At 42.6% G+C, this 22,347-nt stretch overlaps 1 protein-coding gene across 1 annotated transcript in view; it reads left to right on the forward strand.

The window, feature by feature from the left end:
- prkd1 (protein kinase D1) overlaps positions 1 to 22,071 on the forward strand; it is a 45,622-nt gene extending 23,551 nt beyond the window's left edge. The window contains exons 13-20 of the mRNA XM_030044092.1: positions 356 to 428; positions 1,566 to 1,672; positions 2,980 to 3,141; positions 4,387 to 4,485; positions 12,483 to 12,643; positions 13,052 to 13,158; positions 21,477 to 21,562; positions 21,841 to 22,071. Of these exons, the coding sequence (XP_029899952.1) occupies positions 356 to 428; positions 1,566 to 1,672; positions 2,980 to 3,141; positions 4,387 to 4,485; positions 12,483 to 12,643; positions 13,052 to 13,158; positions 21,477 to 21,562; positions 21,841 to 22,071 (1,026 nt within the window). The remainder of the gene's footprint in view (positions 1 to 355; positions 429 to 1,565; positions 1,673 to 2,979; positions 3,142 to 4,386; positions 4,486 to 12,482; positions 12,644 to 13,051; positions 13,159 to 21,476; positions 21,563 to 21,840) is intronic.
- The last annotated feature ends 276 nt before the right edge of the window (positions 22,072 to 22,347 follow it).

A 22,347-nucleotide genomic window follows, 5' to 3' on the forward strand; every position in this document is an offset into this window, starting at 1 on the left:
TCCTTGTCCATTAATAACTGTTTTTAGCTGCATTTGATATTTTTTTAACGTTATTGTACATTTTCGCGGCCTCGATGTGTTGCGTTACCCCACAAACTGAGATGCTTTAAAGAGTTGTACGGACTGCAGGTTGTGCTAAAATTAAATTTCCCTCTTAAATCACAACCCCCCCCTCTCTGCCTGTGAACATATTAAATTAATTAATTAATTAATTAATAAGGAACACCTTTCTGTCGAGAAGTGGTCATTTAAATGAAGCTCCCATGAGTTGTTGCAGCGGTTGATGACTTTGTGAATGCTGCATGTTGTTGTTGTTGTTGTTGTTGTTGTGGTTGTTGTTGTGGTGATGTTTCAGGACATCAGCTCGGTGTATCAGATCTTCCCAGACGAGGTGCTCGGCTCCGGACAGTTTGGAATCGTCTACGGAGGTAAAACTCACACCGACCCCCAGTCAGGGACAACATCACAGCACCGCTATTTAACCACTACTGTTCAACCACGACTGCACAATTACCACAAAGTACACCTTACTGAGCTTTGAAAGTTTTTCCCTCATGACCAGAGTGTGTTTACTTCTGCATGGTTTACCTGCCCGACCCTTTAAACAGTTTATTCCAAAAGTTCCTGAGGAAAATATCCCTCAAGAGAGCATATTAGTTTTAATCAGCTTAAAACTAATGTTAAAAACAAACAAACAAACAAACAAAAAAACAGTTGGAAGACAGACCTCTGTCCCAGTACAGGTGTGTTTATGTGGAACTGACCCCAGGGACAGCACATGGAAATTAGCATCGTGCTGTATCTGGTGCAGTACATCTACTGTACACGGTCCCTGTTTTCAATAAACCAATAAATGAAAAATGAAATGAACAAATGTCAGCAGGATGAATCTGTGACTCTTTTTTGTTTCAGTTTAAATTCTGTATTTTTTTCTTATGAGACACATTTTGTAGGAAGGAAGGAAGTTCTGTTATTGCTGTTGCAGTTCCTACCAGTCGCCAGCAGAGGTTGATAGAGGCTGATAGTGCCCCTTTAAAATATCATCATATATATGTATACACTCAGTTGTGGCCACTTTTTTATAATGTTCAGCTTGTGCTGACATTGTGGAGAATGAGAGAATTTAATTTTATATTTATTCCTGAGGTTGTAGTTTGCAGAGGTCTGCTACTGAACTACATTATACTCAGAGGTGTTTCTAATTTTTTGTCCTCCTTATATACATACAATGAGGGGGGACAGAATAGTGGAAACAGCTGTCAGTAAAGTGCAGCACTAACTATGAGCTCAATGCCAAACACAGAAGTGAATGAACACCTCTGTTACCGTGACAACAAGACAAGCTGAGCATTATAGGCAGCAGGAGAGGAAACTTTATGCCACAACAGCTGGACTGGATTAGATTAGATTACACAGGTTCAGCTGATAAAGTGGACACTGAGTGTAGATGCAACAAATGTGTGTGTTTATACTCAATATGAAAGGAACGTTGATGTAATCAGAGGCTGTGTGTGTGTGTGTGTGTGTGTGTGTGTGTGTGTGTGTGTGTGTGTGTTTGGCTGCAGGGAAGCACAGGAAGTCCGGCCGAGATGTCGCCATCAAGATCATCGACAAACTCCGCTTCCCCACCAAGCAGGAGAGCCAGCTGCGCAACGAGGTGGCCATCCTGCAGGTACACACACACACACACACACACACACACACACGCTCACACTCTCACACACACAGACACACGCACACACACACACACAAACACTCTCACACACACACATGCACACACGCTGCGGTGATCTTGTTCAGGTTGGAACCTGTTGGCGCAGAGTGCGACTTCCCATAGCGAACGCTGGTAATGACTTCATTACCGTGGCAACACTGTAGGGGTGTGACATCCCATAATGCTGCGGCGCTGCTCAACCTACAGCAGCGACGTCTGCTTCCACACCTTCGTTTAGCTCACGGTGCCTCTCTGTTCATTTAAACCACTTCCTCAGACTCACCTCTACACTCTTGCATTAATATAATTTTTTTAAATTAATTTCCCTACCGGCTGTCAGACTCCCGGCTTGAGGGAAGAAACTTAAAACAAAATTTATCCTGCAAATTAAAAATCAGATTTATTATTTCTAAAACTACTGGAGGCGATGCGTAAAATACTGAAAGTTTACAGAGAATAATGAACATATCAGTAATCTAATCTGCTGACTCTTAATCCCTGTCAGGAGTCTTGACGTGCTTTTACACCCCAGGAGAAAAAAATATTACACTTTAATTGAACTTTTTAAAGAATGTACTAATTACTCTTTTAGTATGTAACTGTACTTTGTGCTTTTTTCCTCTCCGTCCAGTATACTGAAGTGGAGGAGTATGCTAAATTACAAATTAATACAAATTATTACACACATAGAGCTTTGTTAAAAAAAATGTCTTCATTTTGGTCACTGACCCACAAAAAATTCTTAATTAATTAATTAATTGATTGATTATTATTATTAATTAGTTAATTCTTAATTTTCTGGTAAGTTTTAATTGCTTTTTCTACTTTTTGCTGAGAAAAAAAAATGTGCAAAAGCAAATAAAGGCAGTCAAAATACAGGCCGGTTGCTTTTGATGATAAACACAAATAAAATCCCAGGCTAGTGAAGTTTTACAGTGTAAAGAACTAAAAGCTTCATGCAGAGAAAATTTGATATTTGATTTTGCGGTTGAGAAATTATAAATATGAGTATCCCTTTAATGATATGAATGATGAAGGCACTGTAATGTTAGATGATGATGATAATGATGATGTTATTGATAATAATGATGAAGGTGATAATAATGATGTTTTTGTTAGAAGTAATGATGATGAAGACGATGCTAATGTTAATGATGATGATGATGATTTAACTGGTGATGACGGCGTGGTTCAGTGGGTTAAGTGATGAAGGCGGCTCCTCCTCCTCCTCCTCCTCCTCCTCCTCCTCCTCCTCCTCCTCTCAGAACCTGCACCACCCGGGCGTCGTCAACCTCGACTGCATGTTCGAGACGCCGGAGCGAGTGTTCGTCGTCATGGAGAAGCTCCACGGCGACATGCTGGAGATGATCCTGTCCAGCGAGAAGGGCCGACTGCCCGAGAGGATCACCAAGTTCCTCGTCACGCAGGTCACACACACACACACACACACACACACACACACACACACACACACACAAACTGAAATGTTGCCTCCAAAAATATTGTTTGCAGCTCTCTCCTTATCGTAATGTTGCTAAATGATGTGCCTTAAAAATGACTGAGTAATAATAAACTACTGTTACACAAACACACAAACACACTCACACACAAACACACAAACACACTAACACACAGACACACACACACACTGACACACTGAGGGCAGGATGAGCAGGATGTGTTGTTGTGTCATTTTTTTAATCGTCGGATTTTAACCACAAATAAATATAAAATGACTGAAGTTCCTGCTTATTAAAATGACATAGGTTTTAGGAAACCCACTCTAACAACTTGGTACTCTGCAAAAAAACTAAAAGAAAACAAACAAACAAACAAAAAAAAAAAGCAATATAATTCATATGTTTTGAGCGCCGTGACTGTTACTGTCCATTCTTTTTGTCTTTTATTCGTTAACGTTATTTCAAGTTAAAGGGCTGGATGTGAGACAGCTGAGCAGCATTAGCCCTCACACGTAAGCTCAGACTGTGAAGACACTGCAGGAGTTACTCAAAGCCAAACTCAAACAAAAATGTTGGGAAGGCTAATTCATTCAGCAGAAATTCAGCAGAAAGCCAATGTTTGTTATTTGCATGGATTTGGATTCAGGTGCATCAATAGAGGAGTTTTTTTTTTTTTAGCTGGAAAATCCTACTCAGCCTGCCTTTAACTCACACACTCACACATGTACCAACACTAACCATACACACTAGTGCGTTAACATTAATGCACAAACATTAACTTTAATGCACGATGCATTAACATAACACACTAACTAATGCTCTAACTGCACTGTAACAAGCACTGTAATTACACAGTAATAACACACAGATGCAGTAACTAACACACTAATACACTAACTAACTATATTAATGAATTAATCAATAAATAACACACATGAGATCACAGTCATCACAGCAGCTGGTGTGCCAGGCAGTGGAGCAGGGCATGATGGGAGTTTTCACTGTTTTGTGATAACATACAAAGTCAATGCAATAACGAGAATGACTCGAATTTTCATGCCACAGGGGAGGCGACAAGGCAAAATGTGTGCCATTCACATATTTGTGTGTGACATTAATATGCCTGAATGTTTTTTTCTGTGGGCATGTTCATAAATGTGTGTTTCTGTGTGTGTGTGTGTGTGTGTGTGTGTGTGTGTGTGTGTCCATCAGATCCTGGTGGCTTTGCGTCATCTCCACTTCAAGAACATCGTGCACTGCGATCTGAAGCCTGAGAACGTTCTGCTGGCGTCTGCAGACTCCTTCCCACAGGTACCGTGTGTGTGTGTGTCTGTGTGTCTGTGTGTGTGTGTGTGTGTGTGTGTGTGTGTGTGTGCGGGCTTGTTTAGCTAAGTTAAGGTTTGACATGGCATGCTGCTGCTGCTGCCGAGGCTCCGGCTGTGTCTCTGCTGTCGGTCCAGTTTCCAGCTGCTGAGGGTCCAGAGAATCTCTACGGGCCAGACAGGGCTGACCCAGCTCGGAGGCGGAGCTGAGGCTGGTGGGAGGGGCTTATCCGGCTATGGGCAGGGCTTGCCTGGCTGTGGGCGGGGCGACGGTGCAGCTGATTAGTACAGATGTCAGCGCAGCAGCTCACTTTGTAGCAGAAAAATAACAGAGGAAAGAAAAATGTGCTGGTCAGACGACATCAGGGCTCTGCTCGCTGTCTGGACAGAGGACGACGTCCAACGCCAAATCCACGCCGTCTGACCACATGAGGACGTATAGAGATAAAGAGAGAGAGCTGACAGCGGTGGGGGTCCAACACCAAAAAATCCTGTTCCATTCTGCAGGAGTTAGTTGGTCTGCAGACTTCAACCCCTCACTTCCTGCAGGTCATCGGCATCACAGTGGAAACATGAGCGGTTTTTGTTCTGGTGGTTTGAGGCTGCAGCACCGTCTGGCTGGAGGGTTAAGGTTAAGGTTAAGGTTAAGGTTAAGGTTAAGGTAAGGGTTTGGCTCAGGCATAAGTTGGTTATGGCTAAGATTAGGGAAAGCTCTGTCAGAGGGGACAGAGCTTTTTCAGTCACCACTCCGAAACTGTGGAACGAGCTCCCCCTCCACATTAGACAGGCCTCCTCACTGTCCATGTTTAAAACTTGTCTTAAAACCCATTTTTATTCCTTGGCTTTCAACCCCACATGAGACTCTGCTTCTGTTTTAGTGTTTTATGGTTTGTTTTATTTATTGTTTTATTTTTTTTTTATTTGTTTTATTGTGTTTAAATTGTTTTTATTGTTTTTAAGTTGTCTTAGAAACATTAAAAACATTTATTTATTATTATATATTTATTTATTTTCCTGTTATTGCCTATTTTTGTACAGCACTTTGTTGCAGCTGTGGTTGTTTTAAAGGGCTTTATAAATAAAGTTGAGTTTAGTTGAGTTGAGTTGAGGGAAAGGCTGTAGAGAATGAATGTAAGTCAGTACAATGTATGTGTGTGTGTTTGTGTGTGTGTGTGTGCATATGTTTCATCCCATGAATGTATGAAAAGACGTCTCTGCTGCTGTAACTCCACTTAAACAAGTTGCTGCTTGTTTTGGTTTGATTTTGTTTATTTTACAACTTCAACTTCAATGTTTTCAGCGTCTGACTCATGTTTCCCGGCACTGTTTTTCTGGCTTCATAACACCGACGAGCACATATGCACGCAGACGCCGCCGCCTCGACAGAGACGCTCCACCTGTTGATGAAAACATTTCCACCGCAGCCCGAGCGGCGAAGGTTAAACTCTGAGTTTTGTTTTCAGACGCCGCTCTGCGTTCATTTCAGAGAGAGAGAGAGAGAGAGAGAGAGAAAAAAAAAACTCCTCTTTGTTCGTCAGCGTCTTCACCTGCGTGGGCTGTCGCAAATTCAGACAAATTCTGCTTTAATTCGCAGAGAAACAGTTTAGTGAAGGTCAGGCTGAGCGGCTGAGGAGGCGGCGAGCAGAGACTCTCAGACAGAACGAGACGTCACAGCAGCCAGGCTCGCTTTACTGCAGCACAGCAGCACTGCACAGCTACAGTGTGTGTGTGTGTGTGTGTGTGTGTGTGCAAAAACAGGCCGTGATCACATTTGTGTTTGCAAAGCCACATTTATATTTAGCCAACAGCAGGCAGGATAAAGTGTGCAGGTGTGAGTGCTGTCAGGTCTGCTCACACTGGGATCCAAGTGCCTGTCAGCTCCAAGAGAATCAGAGTTTTTTTTACATTCAGACATAAATAAAAAAAAAACTAAGAAAACACTTTGACGCAGTCGTACCTAAACGCGTCTTGGAGCAAAAACACACAGGTAATGAAAAGAAAACCTGCATCCTGCCTCAACGTTGACTCTCTTCCCCGTGTGAGCGGAACCCCGCCGCCAGGTCGGTGCACGAACACACTTTGAGCTGAGTTTTTTTCTCATAATTTTGTGAGTTTTTTTTTTTTTTTTTAATTATTATTATTATTGTTGTTGCTTTGTCTCTCATCTGTAGTTTTTATTTCTATTTTGTATTTTTCATTTTATTGTCCTTTGTCCATTTTTGTTTTGTCTTGTAGGTGCACTGAAAAAATGTAGAAATGTAGCCGGATGAATGACATAGTTAATGAAAGCAATAATTGATGATGTGAAAACCTGCAATAAAACAGTAAATATTAATAATAATAACAATAATAATAATAATTTGTGAGTTTTTTTCCTCATGAATTTACAACTTAAATCTGAGAATTTCAATTTTTTTTTCCTATTAATGTACCACTTTCATCTCAGTGAATATCCAAGTTTTGTCTTCTAAATTTGTGACACATTTTGAGTTTTTTTACATGGAATATTACCATAATTTTTTTCCTCTCTCTCTCTCTCTCTACAATGGCCCTAATGCACCGTCATAAAAAAACACAAAGCCTCACGTTGAGCCTGGCTCTGCGGTGGTCGTCTCGGTTTGTTGAATTATCCCTACAAAAGCCGGAGACGTCTATAACTTGCCATATTTTTATTGTTCAACCATTACTGCACCGTGTGTCATTTTACATATTTTATTGTCAGAAGCTTTCCTCTCCTTTCCTTTCTTTGCACAAACAGATGAAGACAGATTCCTTGTGTGTTTTAAAACCTGCTGAACCCGACTCTGAACCAAACCGATCGCTCTCCATAATGCTTCTCTTGTCTCCTTTCACTGTGCTAAATGTCTAAATAAGCTAAACACAAGTCTAACCCCACTCTCCACTGCAGCAGGATCAAAGATGGCAGCCTTGAAACGGCGTCATTTCCCGTGGCTGCGAGGCAGGTTACTGTTCTTCTGCGCGGATCGAGCTGAAAACACTTTCTCTGGAGCAGATCCTGCTTCCACTCCAAGCTCTCGGCAAAAATAGTTGTTTTGCGAGGCGGACGGCAGAGCTCGGGCAGAAAAAGCTCGGCCGTCTGAACAGGACCTTCACCTTTTATTAAGCTTCATAAATCCATATTGTCGGAGCCTCGGCACACGCACAAAGAGGAATTACAAACAGGCCGAGACCGAGTCTGAAATGGAGTCTGACACAGAGACCATGAATGCAGCACGGCGCTATTTACAGCTGCCAGGACCACAACAAGAATGAGAACACACACACACACACACACACACACACACACACACAGAGAGAGAGAGAGGCATGAAGTGAAACAGGAAGGCACACGCACAGATAAACAGGCAAAGAAAAAACAGACAGGCAGGCTGCAGTCCATTAGCCGTCAGAGTGGCTATTAACAGCTTTTTCCAGCTTTCAGTCTCTGCAGCAGAAATAGCCGCTAACTGCCAGACAGGACGCTTTTTTTTTTTTTTTTTTTTTTCCCCACCGAATGCCGGATCGCTGCTGCTGCCACCGCTGATGCACAAGGCCGGCGGTGAGGAACACGACGTATTAAAATGCAAATAACACGAGAAATGTGTTTCCCGGCAGAAAAAGAGCGAGTGGCGGAGACGGGATTGGGAGCAGGAAGCAGTTTGATGGTGGAAACACTGGTGAGGAGGTCAGCCGGGGTCACCTCCCAACTCATGACAGCAAGTTCTCTACCGGAAGGGAAGTTTGACTTTATTTAAGCAGGACGAATCTCTCCAGGCTACGGCGGCGTTTTAGGGCCGTTGTACAGGTTTCCAAAAAAAAAAAAAAAAACTCATCATTTTCGAGATTAAAGTGTTAAATTTATGAGAAAAAAATTCACAAATTTACGAGAAAAAACTTGTAAGCATTTGACGAGTCGTATCGATGAGAATACTAAGTCTCTCTTCAAACCCATCCAAAACTTTACAATCAACCAATCAAAAATTAGTCGCACACGTGTCCGTTTCCGTGCACTGACCAATGAAATTGCAAGATTCAAGATGACGGCGTCTGCGACTTTACAACAGGTGCAGCGCTCCGCTGGACGACACCTGTTCCTGTGTTTCTCACATAGGCTAGCTGCAGTTAGCCACTCTAGGTGGGTTTCAATGCACCTGTTTTTATTCACATTTTCAATTTGTGCATTAAAAACCCGAATGGAAACACTGAAAATTCGACAAAATCTCCAAATATCACAAAAACAAAAACAAAACAAAACAAAACAAACAAAAAAAAACGTTTTTACGCTTGGGTGAGGTGGAAAAGTTGGTGTATCGATAAAAGGAAAACGTGAATAAGTTGACTCCACTCTACAGAGGAAAAATGGCGGCAGACGACAACAACAGCTGGTTTGTTTGGACCCAAGAAGAGACTTGAACTTTTCTTGAACTAATTAAAGAAAATTTGTGCCAAATTGTTTCCCTCGAACTGACTCCAAATATTCGCATAACAGAAGTGGATGGAAATACACAAATTTGCATTTTGTTTTGCTGATTTTCTGAAAATTTGGTTAAAATTTGCGATTTATTTGGATGGAAACCCGACTACTGTCTTGTTTTACAGGTCTCAGCTGACTCATGTCCATTCCATCACAGTTTGGGCTGTTGCTAATAAATTAGCCATGAACATCCCGGCTCAGTTTTGTTTCCAGGGGGAAGGCATTGTCATGAACACCACGTTGTGACAGTTTCTGGTTTTATCTCACACTCAGACTGTAACGGGCTGCAGTGCCGACTCTTTGGAGCGCTCGAAGAGACTAAACCACAACTAAAACCCTCGGAGACTAAACCATGACTAAAACCCTCAGGTAATCCGAATCAAACTGCTGCAGCTGCCATAACCTTAATGTAACCATTACCTTAATTAAATCCTACTCCACTAATCGTAATCCTAAACTTGCTTCAAACGCCTAAACTTAACCATCAAACACACGACAAACAGGGGAAATGGTGTTACTCTCCTATAATCCTCTCATGGTGGCAGAACCATCTTCATGTAATCCATGACGTAATCTGCATTTCAGCGTCTGCTCGTTTTCTATAAATTTATGAGACTGTGCTGCACCTTCATTAATTGTGTACAACCTGTAATTAGAATTGGCGGAGGCACTAATGAGTCAGTGGGACTGGCGGGGCAGAGGCTGCACAAGAAGGGATTTTTTTATGTAAAACTGCAGCTGTCTTGTCAGACTAAACCACCGAGTGAGTCTGCAGCCGAGCAGCGGGTCTCGTCCCTGTAGATTCTCCCTGTTGGTCCAAATTAAATCTGCTGTCAGTTCGGTCCCTGCTGGGAAATCTTCTCCACACTGGATCCAAACCGGAGGACAGAAGTGTCTGCAGAAAGCTGGACTCAGCAACATGACGTCTTTTCCTCTCTCGTCTCTTTGCTCTCGGACTCATTCATAAACATCAGCTTACAGGATTTCTTTTCCAGGAGTTACCTCTCGCTGACATTTCTAAAAACCACAAGGGTAGATGTTGCCCAGCGTAGTTTGAAGCCCTGCAAGATGATTGTGTTGATCTTCTTCATGATCGCCACAAATTACACATCACCAAAATCTCTTTTTGCTCTTTGAGAAGCAGAATGAAAGCCCAAGGTTCTTGTGAGGTTCTCCTGAGGTTCTTGTGATTCTTTGACCCTTTAAAAGATGAAACATTTGCCTTCTCCAACCCTCATAAAACTCTGATTTGATGTTTTTTTTTTTTTTTTTTAATTAGTTTGAACAGAAATAAGATGCACTGAGTAGCAGCTGGATCAGACAGATACTGTATGTTCTACAAAATCGATCAATCTATGGACAATTTGTGTTTTCATGCTCCAATCTAATTTTTTCATCAATAATGTTGGCAGCTTGGCTCAATTGGTTTAGCACAGAGGACAACAAGATACAACAATTGAAAGAAATGGAAATTTAGTGAAAACGTGAGGGTAAATACTGTAACCAGACAGTGTTGGAGCAACGCCAGTTTGTCAGACGTTGTTTCCCTGCTCACGTTTGACCCTCTGACATCGTTAGTTCATGTTGATGTGGGGTAAAAGTTGCATCACCAGAATACAAATCAACACTCACCCAAAATGTTCCTGATTTAAAAACCCGGAGCTGAAAGCTGAGCGTTTGTGCCTGCAGTGTGAACGGCGCCTCAGTGTGCAGCGCTGCACTCTGAGTCATCAGAAGTAACATGACACGATTCTGACCCGAACCAACTCATCCCTGATCACCGGGGTCCCCTGTGCGCCTGTGAATCATCCTGCAAAGACAGCAGCTAACAGCTCTTCAGTGTCATCAGCTTCATCACACTCGCCGCAAAATTCTTCATCCAAGAAATTATCGCTGCATAGGTGCTGACAGACTTGGAAGATGAATGATCTTTTTATCTCTGATACCATACTGAGCAGATAAATTAATGCTGCGACCATTTCTGTGAGGCAGAGCTGCTCAGGAGGCTGAGATAATCTAATTGGTTGATTTAAAGCTTAAAGGGTGGAGCCAGATAACCAGCACCTGACAGTATGCAAGTTAGAAAAGTCATTAACTCGTAAACATGAAGTATACAATAATAAATTAAAAAAATAAATATCTCAAAGTTGTGGACAAACTTTACTGTAACTCCATGCGGCGTGAATACCTTTTAGTGAATATCCAACAGGTGGAACTGGCTCTTGAACGTTGCATACAGCTCTATCTTTGAGCTGGTGCAAAGTGCGACTCAAGTGTCTTTTCTAGTTCCAGTTCTGAGGTCAATGCTGCAGGTCTCTCTGCTGTCTGAAGCTCATCATCAGACAATGATGGTGGCCTCCATAGGGGGCGCCAGCGAGCGTCCGCTCTGCTTGTCCCACACACAGGGACGCTGCTTCATCTCAGGGAGCTCAGATGGAGTCCTGATCTGCTCGGGAGCTTTCACTCCGTCTCCTTCCTTCTTACCTGGAGAATCCTCCATTAGAACAGCAGCCCACCAAGGTGTGACACACCTGGCTGTTAAAGAGGACGGGAGACGGCCTCTGATTGGTTTACTGCATTTTACACCCAAAACACAGCCAGGATTAATGAAGAGACTCAGTACAAGCCTTTAGATCAGGAGCCTGGAGGAACCAGCCTTTAGTCCAGCGCTCAGACAGCAGCAGAGACCTGGAGCCGCTCTTCAGGCTGTGAAAAGTTCCTAAAATAGAGCCCATAGTTTTAGCAGGGGTATGCACTCTACCATGATTTATAGTTATATTGTGTTTTAATATTGTTACATAGAATCTTATATAAAACTATTATTATTATTAAGTTATGAAAATGCTTAGAAGTGTCCTGAATTCCAGCAGGCATATCTCCAGTCACATTTGATGGTCAGTCATGATAATTTGCTCCTGACATGACTCACGTTGGCAAGAGAAGAAATTATTCACTTTCCGTGACATGATCTGACATGTTGAACTGGCAAACATCATCACGTTCATCATAACAACGAGCTGCTCTCTTACATCTTACCTTTTTCACTGGGCTTCAGTCTGTCGTTAGCAAACCAGAGGAAAACCTCTTTGGCCCCACCTTTTGGGGTTTGATTGAACATAGGACATTTATTTCCACCTGTAGAGCATCTTTGCCTCTGAGAAATGTGTAAAAGTTTTTTGAATTTAGGACAGTCACTCTATGCATTCAGCCTGATCCTCATGATCCTCATCTGGATCAGGAATCTCTACCAATGAGACTGCCGACTTATTAGAATATTTCATATAGTAGCATTAAAATATAGAAGATGCACACTTGAGCAAAGCTTTTGTTAGTGCAACAATGTGATATTAGAATATATAAAGCTGTCATCAGCATATAGGATCAGAGTTTGGTTGGGTCTTTCCAACGTGACTGATGTTAATGTAAGCAGTCTTTTTTAAGGCCACACATCGTCTTTTCTAAATCAGGACCACCTCTGTTTCTAACACCGACGTCGTCTTCCACCTCTTCAGGTGAAGCTGTGTGACTTCGGATTTGCCCGGATCATCGGAGAGAAGTCGTTCCGGCGCTCGGTGGTCGGCACGCCGGCCTACCTGGCGCCCGAGGTGCTGAGGAACAAAGGCTACAACCGATCCCTGGACATGTGGTCGGTCGGCGTCATCATCTACGTCAGGTACGAGATCCACACAGACACGCAGCTCGGACTTCAGTCTTTCTCCCTCTTTCTTTTTATTTCCCTTTATTCTTTTTTTTTTTTTATCCCATGCTCCTTAATTTCTTATATTGTGAGCTGCAATGTCAAAGAGTAATGTTAAATTAAAAAAAATTAAATATCCAAATCTGTGTTCCAATCACTATATCTTAATAATTTTGTCATGGCTAAATATTTAATAATGAAGCATTTATATTCACTTATAATATTATTCACTCATCCATACCTGCTGATTTCTATTCAGGTTTACTTGAGGCTGGCAAAATTCAATAATAATATAAATACAGCAATTAATTAAAGGCTGTATTTAGATTATTGATATTATTTATACATTTTGTTTTGAAAAAAATCTGTGCTGCCCTCCTTCAGCCTCAGTGGAACTTTCCCGTTTAACGAAGATGAAGACATTAACGACCAGATCCAGAACGCCGCCTTCATGTACCCCCCGCACCCTTGGAAGAAGGTTTCCCAGGAAGGTACGTGAACTGTAGGCCGCATGGAGAACCGGAGCTCAGGTTCCCCTCCTGGGCTCCTTCCAAGAATCCCAGTGGGTCTCCAGTTAGATGAGGAAAACTTTAATTTTACTCTTCATTCACAAGACGAGAGAATGCATAAAAACGACAATCGTAGGTTTAAATCCCTCCACTGGGATTATGTTGATGCTGGTTTCTGAAAGCTGATGCCAACAAGATTTTGAAATGAAGTTTATTGTTTGGTATTACTCGCTGTATTTCCCGTAATGTGGAAAATCATCCAGTCCCTCATGGCCTTTAGTGTGTAACTGTGACTGTTTTGACTTACAATAAACATGATGCGCCAAATATACCGCTCGACCGCCACGGCCCCCTGCTGGCTGCATGCTGTCGCTGCACGGATCAAACCATAAAGGCTCATTTGTGGTCCCTTTACGTAGGAAAATTAACATGTCCATATCAAACGATGCAACCGTCACTGTCAACATGCTTCCATGTGTCTTTTACGTTGGCATGGATGTTGAGCAATAAATCCACTAGAGGGCAGTGTCTAAAGTCTCCGACAGCAACAAACATGGAGATGGTGGAGGAGGTCGTAATAACGGAGCTGCTACAAAGAATCGGAAGAGGAGGCGGCGCTCTAGACAGCGGTGGTCTGTGAGGTCATTAAACACATCACCACAGGAGGACGGTGGATTCTTTACTCTAATATGATCAGTTTGTTAAATTTTCTTTCTCGTGTCTCGCTGATAGTCTGGTCTCGCTTGAGCTATCGGCTGCGCTGCCTCCATGATTTCCGGTGGAGCTGCTGCATTTGGTCCGTATCCATAAACTTCCTGAAAACCTGCACAAATACAGAAGATACGAACGCTGAGTACAGACAGAAAACTCCGTCTGTATCTGTATTTGTACTTAACATCGAGCATAAATGAGCCATAACCCACTGCCTGCAGGTAAACTGTCAAATACAGGTCAGCAAAACAGTTATGAATGATTGCAGGTGGGTTGTGGGTTGAAAGCATTAAAATAATATCAATATTAAGTTTCATATAAGAACAATATTCCTTGATGCATTGTCTCATTTCATCCCTTTAGGTTGCATGTCACGGGAGTTATGGATCTGGGTTTGTGTTTTATTAGAATCAGATGAGCTGTGACCACATTCAGATGAATCAGAATCAGAATCAGAAATAGTTTATTGATCCCTGAGGGCCGATTGGGAGCTGGCCTGCTCCACCCCGGCCCGCGGCCCCGCCCACGTCCACGGGGGGTCCACGAGCAACACTCCACTGCTGAAGAATGTTTTTAACTCTCAGTGCAGAATGTCAACACTTTACATGAATGGCTATTTTTTTTTGTTTTGTTTTTTGTTTTTGTTTTTTTAATATATCTGATGTGTGGATCTGTGGCGACTGTGCAGACACAAGCAGGAAGAATGAGGGCAAACTGGAGCTTTGGTACAAACGTAGGAAAAAAAAAAAAAAAACACTGTAATTATCCTTTCAAACTGACAGGAAGTGGCCGCAAGTCAGACAGGAAAAGCTTCTCTTCACGGCAAGAAAGTTGACAAAAGTGCACGTTTTCAGCGGAACGTGCACAGTGTTCAATTTCAGACAACTTTATTAATCCCTCTACGGGGCGATTGCATGGAGCAGCATGTACATAAAACATAAGATGCATAAATAAAACACAGTGACATACGTGCACCAATAAATTATGCATAAGAGCTAAACTATGAAATAAAGTCTAAATAAATACAAGGGCTGAGCAGACTGAGAAATAAATAGACTGACTGAAAACAGATAAAATATCAGTCTAATAAAACAGAAATAGGATCAGACAGTGATGTGACACAAGCAGCGACGCTTTACAAAACTCAGAGTGAAAACAGAAACAGTCAAAAACTGTCAAATAGTGACAGTCTAAGACCATTAAATCCAAAATAGTGTGTCGCCATCGCAGATCAATTCCCCTAAACCAAGAAACAGCACATCGCTTTAATTTTTACCGTCATAACATGTAGAAAACACACAATTTTACTATAAAAATAAACATTTTGGGGTCAAATTAAAGGGAAAATACCATGTAGTTACACTAAAATTAACAGTGCTGTTCTGCTCAGCTGTTCACCACTCAGCAGAAACACAGCGTAAAGCGTAAATATGTACCGTAAGATAGATAGATAGATAGATAGATAGATAGATCCTTTATTGTAATTTTCATGCATCACATAAGAACATTATGTTTCACACATCCAGAGTCAGAGTCAGTTTATTTGCCATTTGCAGTAAAAAAAAAAAAAAAGAAAGAAATAAAGAAAAGAAAGCACACTGGAAAACGATTGTGAGAGTTCACATTTAAGACATAAGGGACCATGAGACAACAATTAAAATAGGTAAAGTAAATAATAAAAACAGGTGGCTACATAAAGAGGGCAATACAGAAGGACAATGCCACCAGAGACGGGCATCATCACAGTCATCTGAAAGGATACGAGAAATATATAAAAGTGAAAACATTTGCTCTAAAATCATAGATAAAAATACAAGACTTCTAAAAGTGCAAGATAAGAGAGTGCTCATGTTTGGCACCCTTTTAAAAGTATAATAATGACAAAAATAATAATAATAATAATAATAAATACTCACATTTGGCACCCCCGAGCATGCAGGCACTAGCATGGACTGAGGTGTGCAGTTAAAGGTTATTTAAGGGAAAGAAACTCTCAGTGAACCAAGAGGCAGAACATTTAACAGAACGGTACCGTCTGCCAGGAGGCAGGAGGACAAAAAGACTAGAGGCAGGGAGACGAGTGTCGCTGACAATCTGAAGCCCGGACTGAAAGTCTCGAGTTGTAGAGCTCATCAAGACCAGGCAGGTCGGTACCAAGGATTTTTTGAGCCAGATTAACTTCCCTGGTCAGGGATTTGTGTGGTGAGGTTACCAAACCAAACCGCACTGTGGGAGAAGCAGTGAGGATGCTCTCAATAATGCACCGATAAAAGCTGGTTAAAATCTGACAGGTTTTAGGAAAATCTTTCATTTTATGAAGGAAGAAAAGCTGCTGCATAGTTTTTTTTTTTTTTTTTTTTTTTTTTTTTTTAACAATGATGCTCAGTATCCAGTGCACCATAAAAGCAATAAAATGAAGTAATAATGAAAGTGTGTAGAGGTAAGTTCAAAATGTCCGAGGACAGAGAAAGCGGTCTGGGGTAACGCTCCCGGTGGCGCTCACCTGCGTGTCGGGTCGGACAGGTGAGGATGCTGGCAGGTCCACCCTGAACTCGCTGCCCTGCGCTCGGTGCGTCTCTTCAGGTGTGATCCGAACCCAAACGCTCGATGGGAGACTCGGTGCTCCACCTCCCCGCGACTCTCGCTGCTTATTTTGGTGTGTGCGGTTCACTTGAGGTTTTTTTTTTTTGTGTGTGTGTGTGTGTGTGTGTTGTTGTTGCTGCTGGTGATTCAGCGCGGCGGTGTGAACACGTCCTCGGAGTCTGTTTCTGCTCCGTCTCCTCTCCACCGTGACTCATTTGTTGTCGTCATGGTCTCTAAAAGTGTCTGCTGTGTGTGTTGGCTCCAGCAGTCCTGTTGACAACCAGACAGATTTAAATGGGACTGACTCACGGCTCTCGGCTGCTTCCCGACGCGCTCGGCGCCCCCCCGGCCCCCCCGCCCCCCCCCGCAGCCTCGCCTGGAAATGAATTCGACTCGTTTCTGTTCGTCAGAAAAGATCAACGCGTGACCTCGTACGGAGTCCACGAAACACCACAGAGCCGCCACAGGAATTCAGGTTTTCCTCTATTAATACACACATGAGTGTGATCAAAGACATTTAATCTGAAGCTTAATCTTAAATCTGAAGTGATTACATTTTTAAAAATCTTTAAACCACCCCTTTTTACAGACTGTTTCAGATGAACTCCAGGAAACATATCACAGATACTTCCTGATTAATAATACTTAATACTACTTAATAATTCCTGATGCAATATTGAATTGTAAATTTTGTAAATTTTATTTTATCTTTCCAGGTCCTTTTTATTGTGTCTTGTTATTTATTTATGAAAGCACCTTAACACCATGTGCAAACTTACTTGTTTGTGCAAACTTACTTGGATCTGTCTGATTCTGATTCTGATTAGCTCTGCCACTGAAAAAATAAATAAAAACAGATAAATAAATAAATACATTTATTAATAAATTAATTAATTAATTAATAATAATAATAATAATAATAATAATAATAATTTAGAGAGCAAGTGTTTCACAGACGCATAGAATAAAATAAAATAAAACAAGTCATAAATTAAACAAGTCACTGAACAAGTCATAAATAAAATAGTCAAAACTCATCAGGTTTTTTTTTTTTTTTTTTTTTTTAAAAACAAACAATTTGGAGTATAAAAACCAATAAACAAAATAAAATAAAAGACAGTTCAAAGAAAATTAAAACTCAGGTAAAATCAGGAACGTCTCTCTGGTAAACGTCTGTTTTAATGACAGACTTAAAAATGAATGAAAACCTTCCAGTCAGGCCAGATGGCAGCGTTTGCAGTCGGCAGGTTCACCTCGATCACCTGAGTGTCAGAGCCGCTGTCAGCCAATCAGGGCACAGCACTCAAAGTTCTTCATCAGAACTTGGATTAGGATTTTTAAACTAATCCCACGTCCGTAGATCCCAGACGACGAGCGGCCTCCGCGTGCTCAGCTGCTCTCAGGCCTGCCAGACCGGACGCTTAGATTCGATTGGCAGACGAGAGAGAGGCGGGGCAAAATTCAAACGAGAGAGCCAATCAGAAACGAAATGAAAATACGATCACAACGTAAGTTCTTGAGTTGAAATCTTTTATTCAGAATATTCCCATAAATACAGACAGAGTTTTCCCAGCAGGTGAGGTAACACGTGACTCTAATGCAGTTAACTGATTTATTTATCTATTTATCTGTCAGGAACACCGAAAAAAATCTCCTATCATGACTCTCACTGTAGAGCTCACCACAGCGGATAATAATAATAATAATAATAATAATAATAATAATAATAATAAATTTTATTTGTAAAGTGCTTTTCATAAAAGAATCTCAAAGTGCTACAAAAACCAAAAATAACATTAAAAAAAAAAAATAGTGGATAGTGGACCTTGGAAAAGTCCTGACTGGATATTTCAGTTTCTCCACCCCTGACCTTCCTGGTGTTCCTGCGCTCTCCCTGTATCCCAGCTGATTATTGATATGAGGTATTAGCAGTATGTTGTTAACAGTGGTGTTGGTGGTATAGCTGCAGTGGCTGGGGTTGAAAAAAACGTACCTGCTGTTCCGGTCGGCTTGGACTGGGCTCGTTCCTCAGTGTGTCATCAGGATACGTGAGCGTCTGTCGTCCCGCTGTGATCCTCAGTGCGTCTGCGGCACCGCTCCAGCCGAGGTTACCGTCTCACAACCTCGAGATAAAATATATTTCTCATAATGACTCACAGCGCCGGGTGTGTCTGTGATGGAGAGCTGGTTTCTGAGGGATCCGCCGCACGGGTCCAACTTTGTGAACCAGCTCCGGCCCGCAACCCGCAAACCTGAGAACCTGACCCGCAACCCAACCCATGACCCAACACATCGGTTTAAAGTGCTTTACATTTTCATGTGCAGTCATGACCATAAATCATATATGACCCTATTTGGCAGAATCAATCCACACAGATTAAAATTAAAATGAGAATTAAAATACGCTCGGTTGGTTCACTGCAAAAACTCAAAATCTTACCAAGATTATTTGTCTTATTTCAAGTCAAAAATGTCTTATTACTAGTCAAAATATCTCATTACACTTAAAATAAGACATGATCACCTCAGAAGTCACTTGTTTTTAGACAATTTTCACTTGTTTCAAGTGAAAATTTGCTTGTTTCATTGGCAAAATTTGTTTCTTGTTTCTAGCTAATTTTCACTTGTTTCAAGTGAATTTTCACTTTTTCCACTGGCAAATTTTGCCAATGAAACAAGCAAATTGTCTAAAAACAAGTTCCTTCTGAGGTGATCATGTCTTATTTTAAGTGTAATGAGATATTTTGACTAGTAATAAGACATTTTTGACTTGAAATAAGACAAATAATCTTGGTAAGATTTTGCGTTTTTGCAGTGTTCACACACACACACACACACACACACACACACACACACACACACACACACAAACGCACAACTATGTCTCTGCAAGTAGGGCAGCACATTCAGTGACACACACACAGGTACCTGTCTCTCTCTCTCTCTGTCACATACACACTAAACAATGCATGCTAATGTTATTATGATTCTATATTTTTTTGCTCTCACCTGCTACCCGCCCACATTTAGTTATTTCTCACCCGTTCCCATTCCGCTGAATTTATATAAATATATATTTTTACCCGTTACACAACCTGTTTGTGGGTACCTGAGCAGCACAGAGCTGTCATCACTGTGTTCAAAATGATTTCAGGAATTTAATCCATTTTAGTTGTATTTTTTTTTTTTTTTTTTTTAGTTTAGTTGTATTTTTGCAGTATTTTTGTCGCCCCTCTCTCTTTGGGTAAATGTTCACTTCCAGGTCACCTAGGGCGATTGAGACAACTAAAGAAATGCAGCTCTAGTTTTCCCAGCGTGCACTGCAGCTCCACCAGTGGTCACAAATTACACCTGTTACCTTTAGTGTCCTCTGTTTACCTGTGAAGGACACTGCACTGCAAAATGTGCTGTATGAGAACGTTCCCCGCCTCCAGGAGAACGTTCCCCGCCTCCAGGAGAACGTTCCCCGCTTCCAGGAGAACGTTCCCTGCCTGAGCGCATTGTGCCGACTGTGCAGTTTGCTGGAGGAGGGGTCACGCTGTGGGCTGGTGTTTCTGGGCTCGGCCTTGGCCCCTCAGCTCCACTGAAGGGAAATCTGAACGCTTCAGCTCACCGACACATTTTGGACAATTCTCTGCTTCCAGCTCTGTGGGACCAGTTTGGGGAAGGAAGGCCCTTTCCTGTCCCAGCATGACTGAGCCCCAGTGCACAGAGCAGCTCCATAAAGGCGTGGCCGGCTGAGTTTGGGGTGGAAGAACTTGAGCGGCCCGCACAGAGCCCCGACCTCAACCCCATCCAACACCTTTGGGATCAACTAGAACGCAGACTGGGAGCCGGGCCCTCTGGTCCAACATCAGAGTCTGAGCTCACAAAGGCTCAAAACTCCCACAGACACTCCAACATCTGGCACAAACTCCCACAGACACTCCAACATCTGGCACAAACTCCCACAGACACTCCAACATCTGGCACAAACTCCCACAGACACTCCAACATCTGGCACAAACTCCCACAGACACTCCAACATCTGGCACAAACTCCCACAGACACTCCAACATCTGGCACAAACTCCCACAGACACACTCCAACATCTGGCACAAACTCCCACAGACACTCCAACATCTGGCACAAACTCCCACAGACACTCCAACATCTGGCACAAACTCCCACAGACACTCCAACATCTGGCAGAAAGCCTCCCAGAAGAGTGGAAGCTGTTCTGCTGCAAAGGACCAACTCCATATTGATGCCTCTGGGTTCAGGATGGAGCTCAGAGAAGCTCCTGCAGGTGGAGGTGGACCAGGACTTCTGTCCAGACAGTGTAGGCCTGAGCACACAGACACAGAAATATAAAAATATAGTGCTATACTTCCTGATTTATTTATTGCTTCACTGTTAATGTGAGAAAAGTTGTTCTTGCAGCTTTAAGGTTTGAGGGAAACGAGGAGCGTGAGGAGGGGCTGTGGCTGTGGGACTTTGAGTTTAGGAGAACAACTTGAGAAAAAAAAAAAGAAAAAAGGAGAAGTGGAGACCAAACGTTTCTTGGAAAAAACCCATGTGGGGGGGGGGTGGCTGTATATTCATGTGGGGGTCCATTCATGTGCGTAATGCCAAGCGATGGAGGCCCCTGCGGACCCCGTGGGGCCCCGAGGTCACTAACCCTGCTAGAGCCGTTCAGACCGCTGACCCCTGAAGAAATGTTAACATCATGTTAGCTTTGCTCATTAGCCCCAGCTGGCCCCGCACCGCATGGGGCCTCGCACCCCGAAATCCTCCCTCCCTCGCTCTCTCTCTCTCTCCCTCCCTCCTTCCCTCCTCCCTTCCTCCTCCTTCCCTCTTCCTCTCTGATTCAAGTCACCTTCTCTCAGTAGGTCTGTCCGTCTCACTTTCTCTCTCTTTACCGTTGCTCAATCCACCCGTTTTACCTCCAGTCTTCCTCACATTTCTTATTCTTTCTTTCTTTCTTTCTGTCTTTCTTTCTTTCTTTCTGTCTTTCTCTGTCACAGCCATCGACCTGATTAACAACCTGCTGCAAGTCAAGATGAGGAAGAGATACAGCGTTGACAAAACTCTCAGCCACCCCTGGTTACAGGTAAGACATGAACCAAGGTATGAATGGTTTTGTTTTGTTTTGTTTTGTGATATTTTTCACCTTCATCAGATATTTCAAAGTGGACAGAGACAGACAAGAAACATGAGCATTTTACACACATTTGTTTCTGTTCTTTTGAACACTGAGGAGATAACCTAACACACCTGTAGTAAGTTTGAGAGCCAGTTGCAGCTGTTCTTGTGTTATTGTGCGCACACACACATCACTGTTAGTGTGTGTGTGTGTGTGCCTGAGGGTGTGTTTGTTTTCCGCTCCAGGACTACCAGATGTGGCTGGACCTGCGGAGTCTGGAGAGCCGGATGAACGAGCGCTACATCACCCACGAGAGCGACGACCTGCGCTGGCACCACCACGCCCAGATGAGCGGCCTCGACTACCCGGCGCACCTCGGCAACGGTCCCCACGGCGACGTGGGCCAAGGGGCGGAGCATTACCACGAAGAGGAGGAGGAGCTTGAGACCCTGAGCGAGAGGGTCAGTGAACTGTGAGGGCGGAGTTACTGCGATCGCCGCCATCAGATAAAAAAAAAAAAAAAGCAACTACAAAGCCACTTTTACAAATAACTAACAGCACAAAACGAATAAAAAGGAATGATGGTTAGTTTTCAAAAAGCAGAAGGAAACTTAAATCCACGGTTTAATAAACAGAAGCACAACCATGTTCAACCTTATTTCACCGCCCGCCGCCATCAATGTGATCGATTCTCACCTAAATCTAGTCATTTCCTGCAGCCAGTGATTATTTTAATTGTCGATTAATCTGTG

This window comes from Myripristis murdjan, chromosome 22, assembly GCF_902150065.1.
Source record: "Myripristis murdjan chromosome 22, fMyrMur1.1, whole genome shotgun sequence".
NCBI lineage: Eukaryota > Metazoa > Chordata > Actinopteri > Holocentriformes > Holocentridae > Myripristis > Myripristis murdjan.